The 26,933-nt window shown below is 51.6% G+C and overlaps 2 protein-coding genes across 4 annotated transcripts in view; both read left to right on the top strand.

Moving 5' to 3' along the window:
• Positions 1-4,951, top strand: part of MAML1 (mastermind like transcriptional coactivator 1) — a 43,458-nt gene extending 38,507 nt beyond the window's left edge. Inside the window, exon 5 of the mRNA XM_023254056.2 lies at positions 1,470-4,951. Within this exon, the coding sequence (XP_023109824.1) occupies positions 1,470-2,449 (980 nt within the window). The 3' untranslated portion in view covers positions 2,450-4,951. The remainder of the gene's footprint in view (positions 1-1,469) is intronic.
• Positions 4,952-9,701: 4,750 nt separating this feature from the next.
• LTC4S (leukotriene C4 synthase) lies at positions 9,702-25,969 on the top strand. 3 transcript variants are annotated; one of them, XM_011281552.4, is made up of 6 exons: positions 9,702-10,024; positions 12,312-12,749; positions 25,038-25,137; positions 25,244-25,314; positions 25,402-25,483; positions 25,717-25,969. In XM_011281552.4, the coding sequence occupies exons 2-6, from the start codon at positions 12,692-12,694 to the stop codon at positions 25,856-25,858; spliced, it is 453 nt and encodes a 150-aa protein (XP_011279854.1). In that variant the 5' UTR covers positions 9,702-10,024; positions 12,312-12,691; the 3' UTR covers positions 25,859-25,969. The 3 variants fall into 3 exon arrangements, with proteins under 3 accessions (XP_011279854.1, XP_044913130.1, XP_003980736.1); XM_045057195.1 differs by lacking the exons at positions 9,702-10,024; positions 12,312-12,749 and adding an exon at positions 22,591-23,193 and having other exon boundaries at positions 25,055-25,137; positions 25,852-25,969; XM_003980687.6 differs by lacking the exons at positions 9,702-10,024; positions 12,312-12,749 and adding an exon at positions 22,704-23,193.
• Positions 25,970-26,933: the final 964 nt, after the last annotated feature.

Below are 26,933 nucleotides of genomic sequence, written 5' to 3'. Positions count from 1 at the left end.
CTGGGCTGTCAGCGGGAGCCAAGCAGACTGTTTCCACCCTCCTCTGTCCCTCAGCCTAGTTCTTAAGTGCTGGTGGAGAGAGGGAGAGGAGGAACAAAGAGCTCAGTCATGGCCAGCCCCTGAATAGTACACCCCCGACCCACAGAAACCCATTTGGTGAGTGTTGTCACTGTGCATCCATTGCTTAAGACAGAGCCCCAGACAGCAGGTTCCCTGAGGACAGAACCTCTCTGTCCTGTTCCCGGCCATCTCCCCCATGCAGTGCCCGCCACTGATCAGTCAGCATCTGCTGCTTTCAGTCCCTCCCTCAGCCCCCTTGTTGTTCAGTGGTGTCAAGAACAGGATCTCACACTCTCCCTCTTTCACTCCCATGGTGCCATAGCTGGTACACCCCTCCCCTGATTGATTTGAGCAGCCCCCACCCAGCCCCCAAACCACTGTTGCGGTCCACTTACCCTGGGACTTTGCAACTGTGTCCTCCACATGGCAGCCACAGCTCTTCTGAGTCTGGCCACGGCTATCTCTCCAGCCTTATCTCTAGCCAGTGGGATACCCTCCCTGCACTCTGGCCATGGAGCTCCCCACACAGACCGCCTCTCGTAAATTTATGCCGTTGCACACACTCTCTTCTCTGTCTAGGATACTCTTTCTCCAAACAGTGAAATTGCTAAACTTCAACCTTTTTATTTATTTATTTATTTTTAATTTTTTTTTAATGTTTCTTTATTTCTGAGAGAGAGAGAGCATGCACGAGCGGAGGAGAAAGAGAGAGAGAGAGAGACAGAATCTGAAGCAGGTTCCAGGCTCTGAGCTGTCAGCACAGAGCCCAACACGGGGCACAGACTCACGAAACATGAGATCATGACCTGAGCCAGAGTCGGACCCTTAACCGACTGAGCGCCCCAGGTGCCCCAAGAGGAAGTTTCTTCAGCCCTTTTAAAAAAGCCAGTGTGTTTGTCACCGTCTCTCTGAAGCCCTCCCCAAATCTTCCCAGGCATTGACCCTTCAGACCCCTGCACTCACATGGCCTGTTGCCCAGCTGTTGTTGTAACCCTGTTACACCACATGGAGCCTTTGCCTCCTGAAGGCAGACCCTGGGCTGGATCTGTCTGGGAGTCCCCCGGGCCGGCATGGACCTCCCACAGAGCAGAAATAGGGTGGGCTTTGGAAGGTTAAATCATCGAGTCTCCTGGCTTCTGCCACCCTGGGGTGTTTGCCCCTTCCTCTGAGCCTGTCTTGAATTCCTCATTGCCCCAGACTGGCCTCCATTCCATCCTGTGGGAAACCTGCTTCCCTTTTGACTCCCAGGGCTGTCGTCTTTGAGATTCCATGGACGATAAGATGTCCAGTGTTCTGATTTTGCCTTTCATGCCAGAGAATAACAGCTGCATCTTGGGTCCTAAAGATGTCTCCGCAGCGGCAGTCCAGGAAATGCCAGCTTGATTGACTGACTTTTTTCTGTCTTCCAGGGTCCTCTGCTGCTGTGCCTGGCATGAACAACTTGGGTGCATCAAACCCCGGCTGTTCTCGAGCGTTTCCTCAGGCCGGGAATTTGATGTCAATGGGTCCTGGACACACTTCTGTTTCCTCTCTCCCCTCAAACTCAGGCCAGCAGGACCGGGGTGTGGCTCAGTTCACTGGCTCCCAGAGCCTGCCACAGAGCAGTCTCTATGGCCTGGCTTCCGGCATAACCCAGATAGTTGGCCAGCCCCCACCACAGGCCACCAACGGACATGCCCACATTCCACGGCAGACTGGCGTGGGCCAGAGCACCTCGGTCTCCGCTGCCTATGGGCAGAACTCTCTGGGAAGCTCTGGCCTCCCCCAGCAGCACAGTAAGGGTACCCTGAACTCTGGTTTAACAAAGCCACAGGTCCCAAGGGTGTCCGCTGCCATGGGAAGCCAGAACCCCTCGTGGCAGCATCAGGGAATGCCGAACTTGAGTGGCCAGACCCCAGGGAACAACACCGTGAGCCCTTTCACGGCAGCCTCCAGCTTCCACATGCAGCAGGCCCACCTGAAGATGTCCAGCCCGCAGTTCTCCCAGGCGATGCCCAGCAGGCCCATGGCCCCCATGAGCTCGGCAGCCGCGGCAGGGTCCATGCTGCCCCCTGTGAGTGCGCAGCAGAGGACCGGAGCCCCTGCACCAGCACCTCCCCAGGGAGCCCCACAGCAGGGCTTGCCGGGCCTGAGCCCGGCCGCACCCGAGCTGGGGGCCTTCAGCCAGAGCCCTGCGCCATCGATGAGCAGCCGGGCAGGACTACACTGCACTCAGGCCTATCCCGTGCGGACCGCGGGCCAGGAGCTGCCTTTCGCCTACAGCGGGCAGCCGGGTGGCAGTGGGCTGGCCAGCATGGCCGGAGATGCTGACCTGATCGACTCCCTGCTGAAGAACAGGACTTCGGAAGAGTGGATGAACGATCTGGATGACCTGTTAGGGCCTCAGTAACTGGAGGATTTGTGGTGGTCTCAAATGTTCACACAGCCTGTATTTTTATTCTCAGATTCAAGAAAGAGCAACTACATTGGACCAAAAGCCCGCGGCCTGGGGAGCTGGGTGGGTGGAGCCAGAGCCCCAGGGTGGAGGTCTGGCCTGGCCAGGCCAGGGTCTGCCGAGTGCACAGCTCCCAGCCAGCAGTTGTGGCCCGTCGGGCTGGCCCCAGCCCATCTGCTGGCTTTGTTGCCTGGTGTTGGGACAGCAGGATAGGGTTCTATGAGTGGTTTTCTATCCAAATGACCAAAAAACCAACAGTAAGAATGGTGAAACCCCACGATGGCAGGCTCATAAAAATCTCTGCCATTGTGTTGACTTAATCCAAGATTTCTCCTCTTTCCCCAGTGTTGGGGACAGGTTTTGTTGCAACTTTATATAGCAGAACTATTTGCAATTTGTAGCATAGAAAAGATTAATTTTTTTTTTTAAGATTTTAAGACAGATTAGGATAGGTGGTGGTTTAAATTGATTTTAAGTGGCATTGGAAACCTAGGGTTTCCTTTGGTTAAGAGCCCTTTTTATTCCTGCTCTTTGTCCGCTTTCAGGGGAAAGGGAGGGTCCCCGGGCAATCATTTCCGTCAGTACAGGCTGTGACTGCATGTGCCAAAAAGGAACAGGATGCCGCGAGATAGCAGAACTAGTGACACAGATGTGGTCACTCCAGCCGCGCTCCTCCTCCTCCCCCCAGAATGCTGTGCTTCCAGGACCCCAGGCCACCCCCAGGCTAAATGCCGAGATGGATTATTTGGGATTCCTGTGTCCCCTTTTGTTGTAAACCCTCCCCCTGTTCTGCAGTTTCTCTCAAAACTTGTATTTAATGCGTCAGGAAGGTGATCATTGCTGTGCACAGACGTCTTTCCTTCACCCCATCTGCAGTTCCCATGACCTCTCTGCCTCCCCTTCTGTCTCCAGCACAAATGGAAAACCTCTTTAAGGCCACAGGTTACTAGACTGGAGGGGAAAGTCATTACGATTCCTTAGGGAGCCCTAGCATTGTAGTAGTGGGGCTGGTGCCCCCTCCCCAGAAAGCAAAGGTTTGGGGGAAGAAGGGAAAGAGGTGTGCACTGTTGGGCAGGGAGGCCACAGGCCGAGCCGCAGGTGAGAACTCCACTCTGTTTCACCACTTCTGCCTCTCTCCCTCGTCAGATGACGTGCACTTTTTGAAGAGAATGACTTTATAACACTAATACATCCTTTCTAAAGACTGGAGTGGATTTCTCTTTGAAGGTCTGTGAATTAATGGACTTTGGCTAAGCTAAGAGTCCGCAGAACAGAGTATTCCCCGTGGGCTGTTTCTGGAAACAAAGATGGAGAGAGCGCTTCGGTTAGAACAAAAGCAAAATGGTAAGTGCAGGGCGAAACCCTTCTAAACAGAGTGTTGGAGAGAAAATAAGACACTGAAGAGAGTGGCTTCCATATAGAGTGGTCCCTGGAGAAACCGCAACCCCATTTTTATTTCCCTGGAGTCTCAAAGTGGGTGATTCAAGGAGTGTCATATGTAAAGAGTTAAGCCAAGGAAGAGATCCACGTGGGCAGCCCGAGTGGCTTTGAGAGGATGAATGGTTGCACACACATGGGTAATTATTTTGCACCAGCAGTGCCTTTCATGGGGGTAGTTGGACCCTCAGATCCTCTTCTCTGATAGCCATTTGCCACCTTGGGTGGTGTCTGGGCCATTTCCCCTTTAAACGCCCTCCCTGCCTTCCTCGTACTGAATCTAGCTCTCAAAGAAGGGAACAAATCCTAAAGCCAGTGAAGACTCCACCCTCTGAGTGAGTTCCCCAATCTAAAGGGGAAGAGGGGGACTTCAGTGGGTTTTCAACCAAAAAATAGCGGGCTGCAGGCTGGTGATGAGTCCTTGTTCCTCTCCTGCTCTCCCCCTGGCCGCTCACCTCTGTCCCCTCCCGGGGAGGGCTGCCCCTGCCTTAGCCCTCGGGCCGCCGGACAGACAGCAGGCTTCTCGCTGCAGTGTCGGAGCAATAAAATGTGATGCTTGGGGTTCCCCCCCCAGGGAGCTGCCCATGGCTTTATTTATGAATCTGGTTTTTGGGTAGTCAAGGGGGGAGACTCCGCTTCAGTGCAAATCCCCTCTTCCAGGAGCCATGACTCACAAGAAAAGGGTGCTCGGACTTTGTTATACACATTTGCTTTGTGTAAATAAATGTTTACAATTTTATATTAAAGAGGAAATAAGCGTTAGAGTTTCTGACTGTATATTTTTTACTTTTATAGATTTTAAAACTATGATCCTTTATATATGTGTTTTGGGGGAGCTATGATAAGTTTTATGGCAAACAGTCGATATTGTTAACTTTCTATTGTCATCAAAGTACATAAAAATCCTGTTAATCCCCTTATCCTCCTACTGCCCTTAACTCTGGTATACACCAAAAAGAAATCTTTACTCTCCTTCTTTTATCATTATAAAGTAATAAAAGTATTTTGCTAGTATGGAAACCGCCTGTGCATTTGGCTTCACGTGGCTGCACCCACAGTGTGGGAGGTAGGAAGTGGACCCGGACATGACTTCTTTGGTGGCTGATTTCCTTTGGCAATTTTTCCCTTTCCTTGGGTGGAGGGAGAAGGGACGTCTGTTTTGGTTTACCTCAGTGATGATGGGTAGGAGGGTAGGACTCGGGACCACCAGCCTCTCCCCTCTCTGGGACCCAGCCCTGCCCTTGTGTCTAATGGAGGGAGGTGGACCAGATAACTCAGGGATACTCTAGGTCCTTAGCAGTTTAAAGGTTTCACTCGAAACCCTTAGACTCACCCTCAGAGCAATTCCCCAGGTCCTGTTTAGTTGCCTTTTTTTTTTTAATACTCATTTTTGAGAGAGTGTGACTGAGGGAGGGGCAGAGAGAACGGGGACAGAGGATCCGAAGCAGGCTTGGCACTGACAGCAGCGAGCCCAATGTGGGGCTCAAACTCAAACTCACCAACCATGAGATCATGACCTGAGCTGAAGTCGGACGCTCAACCGACTGAGCCAGCCAGTTACCCCTGGTTCCATACTCAGTTTCTCTATAATGGGGGGCAGAGCCCAACCACTGCTGTCATCTTCGAGGTCAAGAGCTGCAGATATTCCCATCGCCGTGTCATGTTACTCTCAAAGCTGGAGGATCAAGGGGGTCCTTGATTCTTAGTAAAAAAAAAAAATCAAAATCTCTGTTAGTTCTATCTCCCCCCAAACCCAATGCTATTTCTTCTTTTTGATACTTGGCTGTGCAGTAAGACACTTTTCTTAAGTTCTGTGTGTTAGAGTGGACGTAATTCTATATTTGTGACAGCCAAATATGCCCACCAGCCAAGTATGTTCCACAAAGGGACCCAGAGGACCTCCATCTACCAAAAAGAAAGAGGCACCACATTGTTGAGAAGCTGGGTGGCCATTCCTCTGGGGCCCAAACTGACAGAAGATGTTGTAACAGAACCGGGCTCCCTGATAGCAATGGGATCTAGAGGATCCCACAGCAATAGGACCAGGTGGTAGCTCGGGCCTTTCAGAGGCCAGGAGGGAGGACCAGACTCACAGAGAGCTAGGGAGCTATGAATGGATCATGGTGTGGCCAGAGGCAAATGGCTGGGCAGCTGACAGGGGTTGGCTTCCTTTATACAACTGGAAGGACTCAAGGGATCGTTGGCCCAATGGCTGAGGGAAGCTGCCCCAAGATGAAGTCACAAAACATTACCCAGTTCCCAGACATGAGGCAATTCTCAGGCTCAGAACCCCTTGTCCAGAGGAGAGACCGGATCTCATGAAGGAGGCCTCTCCCACATCGCTGTGAGGAGTGCAGTAATGGTTGTCCTGGTCCTTCCCAGAGGGGCCTCCAGCCATTTATTTACTCAGAGAACTGTACATACCCCAGGAAGAGGAATACCTGGCGTTGCTTTAGGATTGCCCTTGAACACAGGTGCCTTTGATACCTGAGGAAGTCAAGTGTCATCAGGACTCTGGTTAGGTTAGGGGAGTAAAAGTGGGTACACAGTAAATGGAGTCCTGGCCCCAGGCCCAGATCACAGTGGGATGGCTGGGTTCACAGCTCTGCCTGGTCATTTCCCTGGCCTTGATCTTCAATCAGAGTGGACACCCTTGCTTGTTGTAGAAACCTTCCATTGGTCAGGTGGAAACCTCCTGTGCTGGGAAAAGGGCGTTTGAATGGACTAGCTATGGTGGCGGGGGGGGGGGGGGGGGGGGGGGGGGGAGGAGGGGGGGGTGCGCAGGGAGGGGAGGTACGGTGCTCTGCATGATGCCAGCAGCATGGCTCTGACTCACCAAGGCTGCTCTAGCTCTGTTACTGCTGAATGTCCAGCCTGTCAGCAACAGAGACCAATGCCAAGCCTCTGAGCCCATCTCTTGAGACTAGCCACTTGGTAGTATGTTAGTCCCTCCCATGCTGGAAAGGGTGGTGATTCATCTTTATTTTTTTGTTCTTTTCTGGCTTTTCGTTTCGATATAATTTTACATTTGTGAAAAGAGAACAAAGATCTCAAAAACACGCCAAGTTGTAGCAGACACAAAAGACCACGTATCATAGGAATATAGGAATGAATCCCTTTATGTGAAATGTCCAGAAAAGGCAAACCAGCAAAGACAGAAACAGATCAGTGGTGGCCTGGGGCTGGGACTTACTGGGGTGATGAAATTGCTCTAAAACCAGATCATGGTGATGCTCTGCACAACTGAGCAAATATACCAGAAGTTGAATTGTACATTTAAAATGGGTGAATTTTATAGCATGTAAATTATATACCTCAACAAAGTTGCTTTTTACAATAGTACAAAGAATGCTTAGTACGGTTCACCCAGCTTCCTCATATGTTCATCTTTTACAACAGTATGATTTTTTTTTTCTTTTTTTTTAAGTCGGCTTCATGTCCAGCACAGACCCCAACATGGGACCTGAACTCACAACCCCTGAGATCAAGACCTGGGTTGAGATCAAGAGTCAGATGCTTAACCAACCAAGCCACCCGGCACCCCAACAACAGTATAATTATTAAAAACAGGAAATTAGGGTACCTGGGTGGCTCAGTTGGTTAAGCATCCGACTTTGGCTCAGGTCATGATCTCGCAGTTCATGGGTTTGAGCCTTGCATCAGGTTCTGTGCTGACAGCATAGCACCCACTTTGAATCTTCTGTCTCTCTCTCTCTCTCTCTCTCTCTCTCTCTCTCTCTCTGCCCCTCCCCTGCTCATGCTCTCTCTCTCTCTCAAAAATAAACATTAAAAAAATAGGAAATTAACACCAAAACAGAGACTGTTAACTAAGATCTGTTGATCATTACAGTTGTCCTGTAATGATGCCCTTTTTCTGGTCCACGATCCCATCCAGGATCACATTGCATTGAGTCGTCAGGCCTCCTCATTCTCCTAATCTGGGTCATTCCCTCAGTCTTTGTCCTTTGTGTCCTTGGCACCAGCAATTTGCACATCCTGGAATGGACACAGAGTCCAGGTGTGGCTCTCTGGCTGTCCTGCCAGTGAGGGTTCAGAGTGCTTGACCTTCCAGTACAGAATACATCCTGTCACCTTGGATTGGATCAAGTGCCTCTCCACAGCAACGACATGTGGATGCATGGCAGCAGGATCCAATGTGCTGTGTCTCCCTCTGGACACCCAGAATTTGCTGACCTGAAGAGCAATGGAAAGACTGTTGAAAGGTACAGATCAGAGGGCACCTGGGTGGCTCAGTGGGTTAAGCGTTCAACCTCTGCTCAGGTCATGATCTCACAGTTCGTGGGTTCGAGCCCCACTTCGAGCTCTGTGCTGACAGCTCAGAGCCTGGAACCTGCTTCTGATTCTGTGTCTCCCTCTCTCTCTGTCCCTCCCCTGCTCATTCTCTCTCTGTCTCTCTCTCTTTCTCTCTCTCTCTCAAAAATAAACACAACAAAAGGTACACGTAAGGAACCAGATTAGTGATAAGACTTTCCAAGGAAAGGATGCCATCCTCTTCCCTCTACCCTTCCTCTAGGAAGGGGTATACACCCCAGATCAGTGACTGGGACATGGGGCTGCAGCTCCAATAGGTAGGAGACGGGAGGGGGAGGGGCAACCCAAGAGTGGAAGTAGAGGTGGCCTAGAGGTGGCCCTGCTTGTTGTCACTCCAGAGACCCATTGGGAGAGCTTGTGCTTTCTGTCCTGAAACTTTAGGCTGTGTGCATCCAGAGACCCTGGCTCCCAAAGGGAGAACATACCCACCAGAAGACACAGCAGGAGTCCCATTAGGCTTTAAGTTACAGCTGCCTCCTGGGTCCTTTGAGCTCAGAGGAAGAGGCCAGGGTCCTGGCAAGAGGAGTTGACCTTGACCATTAAGGGAGGAGGGTGAGGTTCCACACTGGGGAGGCAGAGTGCATTCCACCCCGCTGACCCCATGCTGTGTCTCTTGGTGTGATTTTGGTGATGAGTGGACAGGTGCGGCCACCATGCATTGATAGTGCTGGGTGACCAGGGGCTCAGACCCTTCCACGTATATGGGTCTGGGTAGGTCTTGGTGACCCTTCCAGGTTAGCTGAAGTGCTAGCTGAGGGTGAGGGCAATCTAGACTGGGTGGTAGAAGACGGAGGTGATGAAGCCTGAAACCAGCTGTTGTGTGTTCCACCAGCCTTTTTTTCTTAAGTTTATTTATTTTGAGAGAGAGAGAGAGAGAGAGAGAGAGGAGGGGAGGGGTAGAGAGAGAGAGAGAGAGGAGGGGAGGGGTAGAGAGAGAGAGGGGGGGGAAAGAGAGAGAGAGAATCCCAATCAGGTTCCGAGATATCAGTGCAGAGCCCAACACGAACCATGAGATCATAACCTGAGCTGAGATGAAGAGTCCCATGCTCAACCCACTGAGCCACCCAGGCGCCCCGCCCACTAACCTTATTTTAAATTTCCCCAGGAAACGAGTCCTGAGTCGTAAGGTGCCACTTGCTGGGGGACTGAACTTACTGTATAAAGAGGGCCCAAAGGGACGCCTGGGTGATGCAGGTCATGAGCTCAGGGTTGGTGAGTCCCAGCCTCGCACTGGGTTCGCTGCTGAGGGCGTGGAACCTGCTTGGGATCCTCTGTCCCCCCTGTCTTTGCCCCTCCCCCGCTCGCACTCAATCTTGAAAATAAACATTAAAAATAAAAAAAATAAAGAGGACGAGTGGTGCAAGGTGCGGACTCTAGGTGTCGCTGTGGCGCGCCCCCAGTGCTGCGGGCGGAGGCCAGAGGGATTCTCCCTGGGACTGGCCTTGAATAGGGAGCTTCGCAGCTCCACCTAACGTATCCTACGCAGGGCCGCCCGCTCTCAATACCTGGTCGCTTTGGGGGTGCCGAGGCCCGACCTGCCTCCCCAGTTCGGGGCCACCCAGTGGGCCGGCCCGGCTGCAGGGCCCCCTTGGCAGCCGGGCCGCAGCCACATCACAGCTCAGCTGGCCGCCCTGCCCTGCTTTCTACCCGGACTTTTCCCACAAGCCATGCACGTTCCGGGGCCCAATCCCCAAATCCTGTTTCTGAGCAACTCGCTCCATGCAAACAGGAGGCTTTGCGTTTAAGTGTTTTGTTGAGAAGGTAAGTTTATCAGCGTTTCAGAGACTTCTTTCTGGTCCCCAAAATGGTCCCTTGAAGGCCCGCCCTCCTCTCTCTTGGAAGAGCGTGAGGGAATGAAAACGGCTGTTTCCCGCCACTGTGGTCTACCACGATTCATGGGGCTTCTGGAAATGAGCAATTTCAGTGTTGCGGGGTTTTTTCTTCTGATTTTAAGCTATTTTAAGATTGTTCGGTAGAGGGGGAGGGGCGCCTGGGTGGCTCAGTTGGTTGAGCACCGGACTCCGGCTCAGGTCCTGATCTCCCTGTTTCCAGGTTCCAGCCCCGGGTGGGGCTCTGTGCTGACAGCTCAGGGCCTGGAGCCTGTAAATAAACATTAAAAAAAAAAAAAAAAAAAAAAAAAAGATTGTCAGGATGAGGGGTGCTGGCTGGCTCAATCGGCAGAGCATGCAACTCTCAATCTTGGGGTCCTGAGTTCAGGTCCCACTTTGGGTGTAGAGATTACTTTAAAAGTAAGTAAAGAAAAATAAAATCATCAGGTAGAGAATTTCAGTGAATCTTGGCTATGATATTTAAATTCGTATCCATGTAATATTGATACTGGCCAGAGAACCTGTTCCGAACTCAGGTTCTGCTCGATGCTTGAAAATCAATATCCTAGAGACAAATTATGGCGGGAAAGGAAAGGGTTTATTCAGGAAGCCAGCAGCCCAAAGAAAGCTGGAGGGTTTTTAAACTTTTTTTTTTTAAATGTTTTATTCATTTTTGAAAGAGAGCAAGTAGGGGAGGGACAGAGAAAGGGACAGAGGATCTGAAGCGGGCTTTGCATTGACATCAGTGAGCCCAACGTGGGACCTGGACTCTTGAGCCGTGAGATCATGACCTGAGCCGAAGTGGGAGGCTCAACTGACTGAGCCACCCCGGGAGGCCCCATGCTGAAAGGGTTTGAAAGGGGAAAACCTGGGAAAAGGGAGTGGGGCTCTGTGCAGGAGAAGCAGGTGCCCAGGCCACGTGACTCTGAACAGACTCACTGGCATCAGTGACAGGTGTTTTTCAAATATAGTCAGGCCTTATCTTCTGGGAAACTCTGGTCCTTTACTCAAGGCCAGTGGGCTGCAGATCTCAAGGAAAGTAAGTTCTGCTACAGACTAAGGGACTTATGTCACCAAGCAAGGTGTGAGTTCTTTCTCTCTCTGTCTCAAAATAAATAAATAAACTTAAAAAAAATAAATTCTTATTTTACTCAATGGGTTATAATTCCTTGTTACTATGTATTTTGATGTCCATACTGTCCAGGTTTGGCCGGTGGGTATCCCTTCAAACTGGCTCCTGTGTCCTTTGGACATGCCTCCATCTGCCTTTAAGCATTTCCTTCTTTTCTTTTTAAGTTTATTTATCTATTTTGGGAGGGAGAGGGGGAGGGAGAGAGAGAGAGAGAGAGAGAGAGAGAGAGAGAGTGGGAGAAGGGGAGAGAGAGAATGAAACAAGGAGAATCACAAACAGGCTCCACACCATCAGCTTGGAGCCTGCATGAACTGTGAGGTCATGACCTGAGCCGAAATCAAGTTCAACCAACTGAGCCACCCAGGAGCCCTGAGAATTTATTTTTAATTTAAGAATTTATGAATTCACGATGATTCAAGTAAGTAAATAAGTGGAGAAGGGGAAGCTCTTTTTCACTACTAAATGTAAAAAGAACGATGGAATTAGAGAATCATTTGGCTACCATCACAATAAGTGATTCAGGTAAGAGCCACTAATGGTTGTTGTAAAATCAGTTGGTGGACGTTTGAGGAGTAAGGGAATTTTTTTTATAGAACCTCAAAGTATGACCCAGAAAGATAAGTTTCAATGGGAAAAAGAGTTATTTTTGTCAAACATCAACAAAGCCAGACTTTAGGTAAGGGAAGTAAAAGCATAGTGGGAACTCCAGCAGAGTCAGGGACGTGAAACATTACAAGAAGCAGGTAAGAGGGTTGGTCACTGTCATTGTCAAAATGATGCACTTCTTTTTTGATTATTATTTTAGGGAGACAAAGAGAGAGAGCGAGAGAGCCCGAGCAGGGGAGGGGCAGAGAAAGAGGGAAAAAGAGAATCAGGTCAGGAGCCCATCTTCTGGCTGGAATGAATGGTGAATTCTTTTGTCAGCCTTTATCTTTTCCAGACTGGCACTCAAAAGGGCTGAGTCATTTCAGTGGCTTAGGCTGCTGGAAGCCACAGCAGAATGTGGGCAGAGTCCCTTAATGCAAAGCAGGGGGTTTGAATGGAGTCAGTGTGCTGAGAGTTCTTACAGATCTATCTCACTTTACAGTAGAGAAACCAACAGACACCATGTTAACAGTACGGCTAAAACATCTCCAGGAACAAGGCTCAGTCGGCAGAGCATGCAATTCTTGATCTTGGGGTTGTAAGTTCAAGCCCCATGTTGGGTGTAGAGACTACTTAAAGTCTCTGAAAGAAAAAACCATCTCCAGGAACAGGACAGACTGATATCACGTACCTCCTGACCGTGCATCAAGAAAAACACAGGGCCATTCCCCTGCTCTTCCTGCTCAAAGCACATGATCGATTATAATCAGCTGAAATGTCAGATAAAATTAAATCAGTGGACTTCTGCAAAATAACTGGCCTGTGCTCATGAAAGACAAAGATCTGTGAACTGAAGAACTCTTCCAGGCTAAAGGAGACTGAATGCCCTTGACAGTGAACACAACACAGAATCCTGGAGTTTCTTTCACCATAAGGACAGGTAATATCTGGTTAAAGTCTGTTGATTCAGTTATGGTATTGTCTTTTTTTAAACTGATATATACTTGACATATAACATGATATTAGTTTCTGGTGTACAGCATAATGATTTGATATTTATGTATATTGATAATGGTATCCTCTCTTTTTTTTTAAGTTTATTTATTTTGAGAGAGAAGAGAGAGCAAGTGGGGGAGGAGCAGAAAGAGAGGGAGAGAGAATCCCAAGCAGGCTCTGCATAGCTTGACGTGGGACTTGAGATCATGATGTGAGCCGAAATCAAGAGTTGGTTGCTTAACCGACTGAACCACCCAGGCTTGCTGGTATTGTCTTTTTTTTTTTAATTGAGGTATAATTGATATATAATATGATATTAGTTTCACGTATACAGCATAATGATTCAATATTTGTATATATTGATAACAGTATTGTCTTTTGTTAAGTTTATTTATTTATTTTGAAGAGAAGAGAGCACAATTGGGGCAGGAGCAGAGAGAGAGAGAGAGAAAGAGAAAGAGAATACCAAGCAAGTTCCACACCGTCAGTGCAGAGCCCAACTCAAGGCTTGATCTCATGAACCTGGAGATCATGACCTTAGTCAAAATCAAGAGTCAGTCACTTAACCAACTGAGCCACCCAGGGTCCCTGGTATTGTATTGTATTGTATTGTATTGTATGTATGTATTTATTTTAATATTTATTTATTTTTGAGAGAGAGAGAGAGACAGAGTGTGAGTGGGCGAGGAGCAGAGAGAGAGGGAGACATAGAATTTGAAGCAGGCTCCAGGCTCTGAGCTGTCAGCACAGAGCCTGATGCGGGGCTTGAACCCAAAGAACCATGAGATCATGACCTGAGCTGAAGTTGGACACTTAACCGACTGAGCCACCCAGGAGCCTTCTTTTTTTTTTTTTTTTTTTTTAGAGAAAGAGAATGTCTTTTTTTAAATTGAGATATAATTGACATATAACATGATATTAGTTTCAGGTGTACAGCATAATGATTCGATATTTGTATATATTGATAATGGTATTGTCTTAATGTTAATTTCCTGATTATGCTAATTGTACTGTAGCTATATGAGAATGTTTATGCACATGGAAGTATTGAAGAGCAAAGGGGCATCTTGTCTGCAAATTTGTGTGTGTGTGTGTGTGTGTGTGTGTGTGTGTGTTAAGAGAGAGAGAGGGAGAGAAAAGACACAGATAAATCAAATACAATAAAATGAGAGAAACCTAAGTGAAGAGTATACCACAACGCTTTATATTCTTTCAAATTTTCTGAAATTATGTTTAAAAGCATTTTGGGGGAAAAAATGCAACCCCAGCCTGACACCATAAGCAAACCAACCCCCCAGTGGATTAGAGACCTGAGTATACAAGATGAAGGTAACAGTGAAACATGGATAAACTTCTTACAGTAAAATTAAGAGCTTCTGTGGGGCGCCTGGGTGGCTCAGTCAGATGAGTGTCTGACTCTTGGTTTCGGTTCAGGTCATGATCTCCTGGTTCGTGAGTTCGAGCCCTACATCGGGCTGTCAAGGTGCTGTCAAGGTGGAGCCCACTTCCAATCCTCTGTCCCACCCTCTCTCTGTACTTCATCTGCTCATGCTCTTTCTCTCTCAAAAATAAATAAACATTAAAAAATAAATTAAGAGCTTCTGTGCATTGGAAGCCACTGTAAGGACCCTCTGGTCAAAGGGAGCCCCTCTCTGGGCCAGTTTTGGCCAGTGGCTGAGGGAGAGGTTCTGGGAGGGGGCCGAGGTGGTGGTGATGCAGACACTGACGTGTGCCCTATACCCCCACTCAACCAATACCAAGCATCCGTTCCCTTGTGTGATGGTCCTCTGTTGTGACTTTCTGGGTGCCCTAGAACCACAGTCCCATAGACCAGTGACAGGTGGCTCTGGCCACATACTCACTTGGTGCCCCAGTGTGCCATGGTCCCATGGTCAAGTTTTGCTTCGTTTTTGGAATGATGTACATTTCCTGGTGGGGAAGGCATAGCCCTGCTCCGGGACCCGAGGGCTGTGCACCATGACTCTTACTGGGGCTTGCCAGAAACACATGACATCTCTTTCTCTATCACAGATACTTCCAGCTCGAGGGGATCTGCTGGACCTGGTGGGCCAAGCAGGGGGGTGCTCACCCTGCAACCTGGCCCTGCTGCAAAGGCCTTTCCTTGCCCTTGGTCTTTTTCACAGCTGGCAGCCTTCTACGTCATCTGATAAATGTGTCACAGTAGGGTCCCTGAGTGTGGAATATGCCACATCCCCAACTCAGAGACCTACCAAGTCTTGTGTTCCTTTTTTCATGCAAACTGCAATAACCTGTATTTACTTCTTTTTTTTAACTTTTTTTTTAATGTTTTATTTATTTTTAAGAGAAATAGAGAGAGAGAGAACACGATCAGGGGAGGGGCAGAGAGAGAGGGGGGACAGAGGATCCAAAGCATGCTCCACACTGACAGCAGAGAGCCTGACATGGGGCTCGAGGTCACGAACCATGAGATCATGACCTGAGCTGAAATCGGACACTCAACCGAGCCACGCAGGTGCCCCTGTATTTACTTCTGAGGGGATTTCCAATAGGCCACTGACTAGCAGCCTCATTGAGGTGACGAGTCCCTGGCCTTTCGGAGTGTGTGTCTCACCAAGGCCACTGATGTACTCAGCATTTCCTGTTCCACAGGTCAATCACACGACGTCATCCATATGATGGACCAATGTGATCTTGGGGGAATGCCCAGAGCATTAAGGTTCCTCCGAACTGTATTATGACAGAGAGTGGGACAATTAAAATGGTCCTGGGGTTGGGGTGCCTGGGTGGCTCAGTGGATGAGCGTCTGACTTCGGCTCAGGTCATGATCTCATAATTTGTGAGTTTGAGCGCCACATCACGCTCTGTACTGACAGCTCAGAGCCTGGAGCCTGTTATGGATTCTGTGTCTTCCTCTCTCTGACCCTCCTCTGCTTGTGCTCACTCTCTCTCTCAAAATTAAATAAACATTAAAAAAAATAAAATATAATAAAATAGTCCCAGCGCAAGCCTAAACACGTAATGCTGTCCATCCCGTGTGAATCCAAACTGCTTCCAATCCTCTTTCCATTTTTTAAAATTTATTTAAAATTTATTTATTTTTTATTTTTTAAAGGATTAATTTTCTTTTTTTTAATTTTTAAATGTTTTTTAATTTATTTTTGAGAGAGACAGACAGAGTGCAAGCGGGGTAGGGACGGAGAGAGAGGGAGACACAGAATCCGAAGCAGGCTCCAGGCTCCGAGCGGTCAGTACAGAGCCTGACACGGGGCTCGAACTCACGAACCGCAAGATCATGACCTGAGCCGGTCAGAGGCTTAACCGACTGAGCCCCCCAGGTGCTCCCATCCAATCCTCTTTTCAGATGAGAATGGAAATGATCACATCCAGTGGCTCTGCATCATCTCCTGTGTAACGTGCTCAACTATTCCACATCTGGCCGCTGCAGTGAGGGCTGCGACCAGGCTGGTGGCTGTCATCTGCCAGGACTCATGTGCTCTTTGTAGGGGCCAGACTGGTGAATATAACCTGGGGGTGGTGGTGATAGGAACCACCACCCTCCAACCTTTAAGGCTTTCGGTGTGGCACTAATCTCTGTCTTTCCTCCCAGAGGCAGTATTATTCTGTAACATACTCTCTTGGTGAGTGGGTAACAGTTTCAGGAGATTCTGCTTGGCTTTTCCTACTCCAATACCTCTTACTCTATGGGCCAAGGAGCCAATGTGTGAATCTGCCTGTATCAGAGGGTCCCCAAGACCAGCCCAGGTCCCGTGATGTGCTGGCAGCACCCCCAGGACTCAGCAACAGTGGGGCTCATAGTACAGCTCCTGGCGCTCAGTCGTAAGCCATGCTGGATTACAGCCAATGGATACAGATCAAAGTCAGCAAAGGGGAGAAGGCACACAGTGTGAGGACCAGGGAAACCAGGCACAAGCTTCCAAGAGCCCCCGTCATTGGAGCCACATGCTTAATTCCTCCAGCAGTAAGATGTGAGGACATGAAATGTGGCCAACCAGGGAAGCTCATTAGAGACTCAGCACCCCGGGTTTTTTTTTTTTTAATGTATATTTATTTTTGAAAGAAAGAGCATGAGCAGGGGAGGTAGAGACAGAGAGGGGGACAGAGGATCCAAAGCAGGCTCTGTGCCGACAGCAGTGAGCCTGATGTGGGGCTCAAACTCACAAACCGTGAGATCATGACCTGAACCAAAGTTGGACATTCAACTGACTGAGCCATCCAAGTGCCCCAGCACCCCAGGTTTTTAATAGGGGGCTGGCATGTAGGTTCTGTCTGTCTAGCATGAACCAAAATTCCAGACTCCCAAAAGGAGTGTAGGTGTTCCACATAAACGCAAACAGGTTAGCCACAGTGAGCCATTCTTATCAGTTAATGGTGGGAACTTTCCCAAAATCTAAGTTGGCAGATGTTAGCTGAGGGCTGACCTTGCAAGGACAGTGATCGCGGCCCTGTTGTGTAAACTCTTTTTTGCACAATGCCAGCTGCCTAGTAGGACTGTCCCATAATACATCTAGGAGCCAGGGAGATGCCCCAGGGGTCTTGGGCCCAGCTAATTCACTGTGAAATGGAACTTGGCTAAGACTTTTTTGGGGAGGCCCAGAACACACTTGGGTTTGTTACCTGCCTCCATGGCCCCTGTAGTCTGGGATGGGTGATAGCCATGACAGAACCCGGTGCCTTTGGAACAATGGAGATGAAGAGAGACAGAAATAATATAGGCCAGGGGGCACCTGTGTGGTTGACTCAGTTGAGCGTCCAATTTCGGCTCAGGTCATGATCCCAGGGTCATGGGATTGAGCCCTGAGTCAGGCTCCACACTGAGCATGGAGTCTGCTTGAGATTCTCTCTCCCTCTGCCCCTCTCCCCAGCTCTCTCGTTCTCTCTCTTAAAAAAGAAAGGAAGGAAGAAAGGAAGGAAAAGAAAGGAAGAAAGAAAGAAAGGAAGGAAGGAAGAGAAAGAAAGGAAGGAAGGAGGGAAGAAAGAAAGAAAGAAAGAAAGAAAGAAAGAAAGAAAGAAAGGAGGGAGGGAAGGAAGGAAGAAAGAAAGAAGAGAAAGAAAGAAGAGAAAGAAAGAAAGGAGGGAGGGAGGGAAGGAAGGAAGGAAGAAAGAAATAGAAAGAAAAGAAAGAAAGAGAAAGGAAGGAAGGAAGAGAAAGAAAGAAAGGAAGAGAAAGAAAGAATGAAGGGAAGGAAGGAAGGAAGGAAGGAAGGAAGAAAAAAAAGAAAAGAAAGAAAGAAAAAGAAAGGAAGGAAGAGAAAGAAAGAAGGGAGGGAGGGAAGGAAGAAAGAAAGGAAGAAAAAGAAAGAAAAAGAAAGAAAGAAAGAAAGAAAGAAAGAAAGAAAGAAAGAAAGAAAGAAAGAAAAAAATAGAGGCCAGGTGGTGGCATACACCTATCGCAAGCCAGGTGTCAATGACTACCATGATGGTTGGCAAGATCAGAATGGCAGAGTCTAGAGTGATGGCGTGCAGAATGTGACCTAGTGACCAGAGAGATGGGCAGCCGACGAGGGTATGCTGCTTAACAGATATAACCAAAAGAGATCAAGAATGGGTCAGCAGAGGGGCACGTGGGTAGCTCAGTCGGTTGAGCGTCTGACCCTTGATTTCGGCTCAGGTCATGATCTCATGGTTTCCTGGCTTCGAGCCCCACGTTGCGCTCTGTCCTGCCAGTTCAGAGCCTGCTTGGGATTCTCTGTCTCCCTCTCTGCCCATCCTCCACTCATGCTGTCTCTGTCTCTCTCAAAATAAATAAACTTAAAAAAAAAAAAAATGGATCAGCAGAAACCTAGGTTAGCCGAGCCAGTGGAAACTCATGATCCCTTGCCCATTTCCAGACCCAAATCAGTTCCCAGGCCCAGAACCCACTGGCTGAAGCAGAGGCCAGGTGTCCTTGTAAAAACCTTGCAACACTATGGCAAGTGCCCTGCCCGCCCCCCCATCCTCTAAAGGAATCTGTTCTATTTACTCAGGTCACTGTTTCCCTATTCTCAGTTCAATGGTTTCCAAGGGGAGGGGGCGGAAGGGCAGCCAGGCCAGCTGGGAAGTCTTTGCCCCTTCATGGGTATGTTTTTTTGAGCACCCACTACACACAGAGCCAGAGATAAGGTGGAGCAGAGGCATCCCCTCACAGGCACTCCTGGAAGGCTGGGTAGATAGAAAACCCAGGAAAACAGAAAGGGACAAGGGTAGCCAGGGAAAGGTCCCAGGAGTCCTAGGGGGTTGTCTAAGGGGCCCCAGTGCCCGAATAGCACCAGGTTGAGGAGGACCAAGATCAGAGCCATGAATCTGTGAGGTGTTTCTGCAGGTGGAGTGTGGGCTGGGGGCAGGTTGGGCTGAAAGGAGCAAGACATGCTATCATCATAGGTCTTTATTTTTTTGTGCAGAAAGCTTAGGGGCACCTGGGTGGCTCAGTTAAGCGTCCCACTTTGGCTCAGGTCATGATCTCATGGTTTGTGAGTTCAAGCCCTGCTTCGGGTTCTAGGCTGACATCTCAGAGCCTGGAGCCTGCTTCGGATTCTGTGTCTCTCTCTCTCTCTCTGCCTCTCCCCACCCCTGCTCGCACTCTGCTTTACTGAGGTGTCCAGTTGACCCCTTGAGCAACACGGGTTTGAACTGCGCAGGTCCACTTATACGTGGATTTTTTTTTTTCAATAAATACAGTACAGTATTGTAAATGTTTTTTCTCTTCCTTATGATTTTTTTTTTAAGATTTTATTTTTAAGTAATCTCTACACCCAATGTGGGGCTCAAATTTATAACGCTGAGATCAAGAGTCGCATGCTCTACAGACTGAGCCAGGCAGGTGGTCCCTCACGATTTTCTTAATTTTCTCTAGCTTACTTTATTGTAAGAATATACTGTATAATACATGTAAAATGCAAAATATGTGTTAATTATTATGTTATGGGTAAGGCTTCTGGTCTACAGTAGGCTATTAGTAGTTAAGTTTGGGGGGAATTCTGATTTTTGACTGTTGCTACCTCTAACCCCTGTCTTGTTCAAGAATCAATTTCCATACCACAACATTTGCCCAATTTAAGTGTACAATCCAGTGACTTTGAGTAAATTTACTGAGCTGTGCAAACATCCCCATAATCCAGTTCTAGAACATCTTCCTCATATCTGCCCCTCCACCCCCAGGCTGCCTGTGATCTGTTCTCTGTTTCTTCTGATCTGCTTTTTCTGGACATTTCATATAATGAGAGTCATACGCTATGTGGTCTTTTGTGTTTGGGACACAACTTAGCATAATGTTTTTAAGTCCTCTGTCCTATTTTAGTGGGAGAATTGGGGGAAATTTGAATGATACCTGTAGAATGGCTGATAGGTTTGTGTCAAGGTTAATTTCCTAGTTTGTATAACTGAATTATGGTTAAATCAGATTTTCAACTTAGAGTGAGATGGGTGAAGGGTATATGGAAACTGTGTACTATTTTTGCAACTTTTTGGGTAAGTAAAATCATTTCAACATCTTTTTTGTTTTTTAAGTTTAAGTAATCTCTATACCCAATGTGGGGCTTGAACTTACAACCCCGAGATCAAGATTCACATGCTCTTCCAACTGAGCCAGCCCCGTGCTCCCCACCTTTTTAAATTTAGTTTAGTGTCCGAGTTCTGCACTGCTTATGGTGGTCTATTGTTCTGAAATTGTGGTTTCTTCTCAACATATGGTTCTGCTGACTCAATCACTCTCCAGAGATCCTTGGTGAGCTCAGCTTCTAGAAGGTTCCTCGGGGCCCTGTAGGGGCTGGAGGGCAGAGGAATGTCCTGCAGGGGCTCAGGGAGGGGCTTTTAAACTTCCTTCATGAGGTGAGCATCTAACAAGGGCTGCCCAGGAGGGTGAGTGGGTGGCCCATTGCCTGGAGGGCCCCGGGCTGGACCTCTGTCAGCCAGAGCAGGCACAGCCTAGGCAGGGCTCTGAGAGACTGGGCAAGGGCAGAGGGAGCGAGGTGGAAACTGCAGGATCTGGGGAGAGTTCCAGGGGTGGAGACCCCAGTTACTGCCTGGACATCTGCCCCAGGACTTCCTCAGAGCTGCCTCAGCTTCCTGTTGTCAGGGAAGGGGATCAGCTTGGAAGGGAAGATGTCTAGGCCTCAGAGGAAATGAAAGTCTGGCAGAGAGAAGCCCCTGAAATGCACAGAGACCCACGGACACACATGTAGGCCCAGATGAACTCCAACATGCTAGCAAGCCCAGGGGCCCTGAGAAACACATGCAATGACCACCACGGACACATGTGTTTCACGCAAACACGCTGGCACACGGTCTGCCTGCTCCTGGGGTCCCAGCTGGGGTCAGAGGGGTGGCCAGAGCAGGGGGCTGTGGTCAGGACCACTTTCAGGGAGGACAGGAGTGCTAAGCAGGCAGAGAGAGAGCTCGAGGGCACGTCTGGCATCTGTTCCCTTGTGCTCCAGTCTCTTTCTGAGCTTCTGTCAGTCATTTCTCCACCATTGAGCAGCTGCCATGGTGACTGGCAAGCTGGTCCAAAGCAGGGCACAGACACGGAGACCCATCCCTGCCTCTGAGAAGCCCGCTGCGGCCCCTGGGGAGCAGCTGGTTTGCTGGGGGCAATGATGGCAAGGGGCACTTGTTGGGCATTGGCCAGACCATGAGAGGGTAAAAGGGGTTCTTGGGGAGCCCAGCAAGCAACAAAGCTCTTGGGCTGGAACCCAGGCTTGGGGACAGCAAGGAAGGAGGCCAGCTGGTGGCAAGGATAGAGCTCCAGAGGTCACATGACCCTGACATATGGAGACTCCCCCAGAGAGACCAGGCAGAGGGTGCCAGGAGATCACAATGGCCCAAGACTAAAAGCAGTGGTAGTTGCCCCAAAGACCCAGCTGCTCTGTTCATCCCACGGCATGGCCTGTGCCTGCTTGTGGCCTTGCCAGCTCCTGCCTGTGCTCAGGTATCAGTCTGGACTGTGCCACAGCTGACCAAAACCCGCCTCCGACCAGCTTGAGCCAAAAGGAGAAGTGGCTGTGTTATAAAACGGAAAGGCTGAATGGCCAGGGGCTGGGAGGTGGAGGGGGGGGAGGGGGGGTAGATCCCAGGCAAGGTGGTCCCAGGAGGCTCTAGGACACTGGCCACCTTTCTCCTCAAAGCGTGGCCTTGCGTTAGCTCTGTCTTCCTCAGGTTGGCCAGTAGCCATAAATGGCCCTCAGAAATCTTCCTCCTCACTTTGAGTTCCCCTTCCCAAAGTCCTTAGAAAGTTTCCAGAACTGCATCTCACCATCTTGAGTTAGCCTTGGCTCAGTCAGTTTGGACTCATACGTTCATCCCTCAAGCCCAGGAGGGGTGGGAGGCAGCTATGTCCACACCACAGGACCTGACAATAGGAAGGGTTGGAACCTCAGGAAGGAGGGACCCTGGGCAGGCAGAAACAGCAGGTGACTGTTCTGAGGTGTGAGTCCCAGGAGATGCTGGGCTCAACCACCCTGGGTGGGCTGACCCATCCTTCGGGGCCAGCAAGGTGGGCTTCAGGATGGCCTGTGTGCATGGAGCCCAGGGAGCTGTGAGACCGGCGGGCATCAGGTTTCTCGAGGAGAGCAGGGACTCAGCTGTGCCCAATTGGTCTGGGTGCCCGGACTGCCCTGCTGTCAGAATTGCATGTTCTATAAGAGCCCTGGGCTGTGATCAGGGAAATAGGTAAGTGGGTGTGTATGGGTGGGAGGGGGGTCAGGGCTGGGAACCCTGGAGGAACCCATGGCCTGTGTCCAGGTGAGAGATGACCGGGGCAGGGAAGGCCTTGGAAAGTGCATGGGGGGGGGGGGGGGTTGGGCGGGGTGGATTTGAGAATAAGCAGGACTTGATCAATAGGAAGTGGTGTAGGCATGTTGTGTGGGGGGTGAGGGGGCTAGTTCAGGTAGGATCCTCTGGTTTCCTGAGACCAGACTCAGGACAAGGGGAGGTCTGGAGAGCCACCTAGGACCTGCTGAGGGTACAGGGCCTGAAGGACACTGGGTTGACCCAACACTATGGTGTGCCCAGGTGGATAGCTTGGGCTCTGTCAGCACAGGACTAGGCATAGAAGAGGCAAGAATGCCTGGGAGGAAGTGGTGGGGCCGAGTTGTCCCCAGCCTGCTGCTCTGTCCTGCCCAGGCTTTGTCTGGCCCTGGTTTCTGTCTGCCTAGCCTGACCAGGCTCCTGGGCTCTTGCTGGCCATGGCCACACCCCTCTGTCGTGCCCCCTCCACTAAGTAGGGGCGGGGAGATGGAGCCAGTCTTCCTCTCTCCGACCAGCCTCTGAGCCAGCCTCTGAGCCAGCGGAAAGGGGCTGATAAAAGCTCCGCAGTTCCTTTCCACACACCAGCCCGGCTGACAGACCTGCCAGCACCATGAAGGACGACGTGGCTCTTCTGGCCACTGTCACCCTCCTGGGAGTCCTGCTGCAAGGTGCGCTGGCTCCTGTTTGGGAGGTGGGTGGGCCCTGAACTCCTGCAGCCTGTCTTCTGCCCTCCAGGCCCCGGGGAGGTGCTGGAGGGCCCAGAGTGGGTGCGGGGCAGAGGCAGGGCTTCTGGCCCAGACTCCTGGTGCCCAAGCTCTTCTGGCACCAGTGAAGGCTGGGATACCCCGGGGCTGAGACGCTTGTGCTGTCCTTGGTTAGGGACAGGGAAAGCCGTGGAAGGAGTATTTGCAGGGTGAACTGTGAAACCTTGGGCAGGGACCAAGGCTGACATGGGTGCCTGACCAAGGGAGGGGACAGTGAAATGGAAAAAGGCCCCTGAGGGACAACTGAGGTAGGCATGCCTTGTGTGGGCTGGGGATGGGATATAGAACCCTGGAAGAGGGCAAGGGCTTTCAGGGAGCAGGTGGGGCATGCAGGTGTGTTAGGCTCTAGGATCTGGGATGGCGGGGGGGGGGGGCACCAGAATGAAAGGGTGATCTGGTGGTGGGTACAGAAGTGGGTCAGCCATGGGCCTGGGGTGGCCCTGGTCCAGCTGATCCCTGCCCTCTCCAGCTATCCTCTTTCTGGGGGTCCCAGCAGGACTCGGCTTTGCCTTCAAAGGCACTCTCTCTATGCTGGGATGGCATAGAGCTAGACAGGGCTGGAACCTGCTGCCTGGCCCTCCAAAATTGCATGGTGGCCTTTTAGACTGGCCCTACAGGACATGTTCCGAGGCTAGATATCTTTACCACTTGGGACGCCATTACCCCACACTGTATGGGCCAGGACAAGGCTCAGCCTGGGCAGGGACCCTGGAAGGGCCAGAGCAGACAGGCTGACTGGATCTCCTGCTGCACTGGCAAGGTCGGTTCTTAGCCCCTCCTCACGTAGCCATGGGACCCCCCTCTAGCTCCTACACTGTGATGGTCCACATAGCCTTGGCACCCACAGTGCACTTGGGATGGGATATTTCTTCAGAAGGCCTCATACCAAGCGCACCAGCGCCACAGGACTTGCTGGAAGATAGCTGAAGACAACCAGCACTGGAGCTGTGTGTGTGATGGGGCCCTGCCCTGAGACCAAGAGAAAGGCCCTTGTGCACTTAGATCCATCCATGCTGGAACAGGATGGGGGGGGGGGGGCGGTGCAGGGGAAGGCAGAGCCCTGGAGGCCTGGTGTTGGACTAGATGAGTCTCAGTAGCAACCAACTGGGGGGTAGGGGAGAGGATGTATGTCAGACTTAGGGCAGAGTCCAGAGCACCTGAGCAGAGAAACTAAAGCAGAAGACCACACCACAGTTTGGAGGCACAGGGCCCCAGGCTTGAGTGATCCTGGCCGGAAGTAGGGTCAGGAGCCCTCCCCACCCCCCACTGCATCCGCCTCTCTATTGGTGGGGACCAGGAACTGTAAACCACAGGGTGTGTGCTCCCCTGCACCAGGGAGAATGCAGACAACTCTGCCCTCAAGCCCTGGTGGCATGCCCTACTCAGGGACCCCCAGAGCCAAGATCATGTCTAGAGTGGGAGCTGGTCATTTGCCTGTGTTTTGCAAGTCAAAGGATTCAGGAGCACAGTCCTAAGCTTGAGGGCCCCTCCCTAGTACAGGTGTAACTATGACGCATCTCAGGGTGGGGGAAGAGGGACCTTGCCCTCCCCTTGAACATCTTGGACACAGGACAAGCCCAGAAAGAGAGGGGGCACGAGGTCCCCTCGGGAGGACTTTATTTTCCATGGGGGCTTTAAAGGGGAATCATGACAAGTTCAGCGTGTAGAAAGGAGAAAAGGTGGGAACCTGGCGGAGGTTGCGGGCCTCGGGGCAGCCAGACCTGACTCCCGCCCCTACTCGCCCCCAGCCTACTTCTCCCTGCAGGTGATCTCTGCACGCAGAGTCTTCCGCGTGTCGCCGCCGCTCACCACCGGCCCGCCCGAGTTCGAGCGTGTCTACAGAGCCCAGTGAGGCGCGGAGGGAGGGCTTGGGGCAGGAAGGGAGCGAGCCCGGACAGCTGCAGGGTCCGAGGCCCCCCGCCCGCGCCCTCACGCCGCCCCGCCCCCACCTCAGAGTGAACTGCAGCGAGTACTTCCCGCTGTTCCTCGCCACGCTCTGGGTCGCCGGAATCTTCTTTCACGAAGGTCTGGGCTCGGGGCGGGCGTGCACGCCCTGGAACCACAGGGTCTCGCGCCAACTGGCTCACCTAGCCCCGCCCGCCCCTCTCCCAGGTGCGGCGGCCCTGTGCGGTTTGGTCTACCTTTTCGCACGTCTCCGCTACTTTCAGGGCTACGCGCGCTCGCCGCAGCAAAGGTAAACCACAGGGGCGGGGCTCGGGGAGGTCACGTGGGTCCGGGGAAAGGCGGTTTGTGGGAGGAGTCTTGACCATCCGGGCAGCGAAACTGGGAGACTGGCTGGAGGTGGGTCCCTTTTGGGCGGGGGACGGGTCCTGGCCAAGCTGGGCGGAGGTGGGTGGAGCTGGGCGGCAGGGTAGGTGGGCGGAGCCGCCGTCGCTCCGCCCCGCCCCCGCTGAACCCTGCCCTTAGGCTGGCTCCCCTGTACACGAGCGCGAGCGCGCTCTGGCTGCTGGTAGCGCTGGCGGCGCTCGGCCTGCTAGTCCACTTTCTCCCGGCCGCGCTGCGCGCCTCGCTCCTTGGACCGTTCCGGACGCTGCTGCCCAGGGTTTGAGATGGAGGACGCCAGGTCGACGGAACGGGAGAAAAGCCAGAGCTTCCGGGAGGACAAGGGAGGGGGTGCTCTCTTTATCCTTAATCTTCAATTAAAGTGCCGGTGACCAGGCTCCGAATTCACTCTCTAGGTCGGAGGGGATCGCGCACTGCGGGCTGTGGAGCCCAGCCCTGGGCCGCAGCGGTCGGGTAGGCTTCCTGGGTGTGGGGCTGCAGAAGAAAAGGGTCCTCTCGGCCGGGCCCATGGCCGCCCTTTCCGTCGGGGCTCACCACACGGCTCCTTCTCCCCGCGTTCAGCGCTGTAGTCAGTCGCCTGTCTCCTCCTCTGAGGCCTGCCCCTTCACTGTTCCCCAGCCGCCCTCTTCCCCGTCCCCTGGCTTTCACAGCTGACACTGGGGACTTTCCTCGGTCAGCACTCGGTCCCTGTCAGCTGGCACAGTGTGGATGTTCAGGGCACCCTGCCTCAGAGGCATGGGGGCGACGACCAACGTGGTCATTGTAGTTGTGACGGGCGCTCTCAGGGAAACGTCCGGGTGCCCTGTGGGACCAGACCTGGGGAAGGCCTGCAGGCCGGGCAGACCGTCCCTAAAGAGGTGATTGGTTTTTTAGCTGCGTCCGTGGAGAGGAGCTTTCCAGGCAGTGAACAGGCCCCGAGGTGGGCGGGAGACCCTAAAATGTGTTAGCGACCGGGAGACGGGGCGGAAGGTGAGCTGGGGCGGCGGGTGGGGGGCTTCGGAACCGTGGATCAGGGCTGGGCTGGGACTCATGAAACAGGAGGTCGGGATGCCTTGGGCTTGAGAGGCCGCCTCTGGAGCAGGCAGTTGGGACGGATGATGGAAGCTAGGGGGCGCCTTTGGCGGGAGGGAACATGGTCCTCAGGAAGCAGAGGCGGTTTGGGTCGCCAGGACCGGGATTCCGCACCGCCTCCACCCAGGAGTTACCGACCCTGCGGCCTGGGCCCTCTAGGAAATGCGGTTTAGAGCTGCGCGGAGGGCTGAGGTGGCAGCGGGCAGGGGTGGCATTGGCAGGCACCTGGCCTCCCGCCACCAGCGGGAGCTTGGAACACTCGCATGGGA

This window comes from Felis catus, chromosome A1 (assembly GCF_018350175.1).
Source record: "Felis catus isolate Fca126 chromosome A1, F.catus_Fca126_mat1.0, whole genome shotgun sequence".
Lineage (NCBI taxonomy): Eukaryota > Metazoa > Chordata > Mammalia > Carnivora > Felidae > Felis > Felis catus.
The sequence above is the reverse complement of the archived record's forward strand: the minus strand, read 5'-3'. Positions and strand labels throughout refer to the sequence as shown.

Coding starts and splice junctions, on each gene's coding strand:
- LTC4S (XM_011281552.4), top strand. CDS start 12,692: ATGCCCTTGACAGTGAACACAACACAGAATCCTGGAGTTTCTTTCACC. Junction 25,138..25,243: donor GAGCGTGTCTACAGAGCCCA/GTGAGGCGCGGA, acceptor CCCCCACCTCAG/AGTGAACTGCAGCGAGTACT. Junction 25,484..25,716: donor GCGCGCTCGCCGCAGCAAAG/GTAAACCACAGG, acceptor CCCTGCCCTTAG/GCTGGCTCCCCTGTACACGA.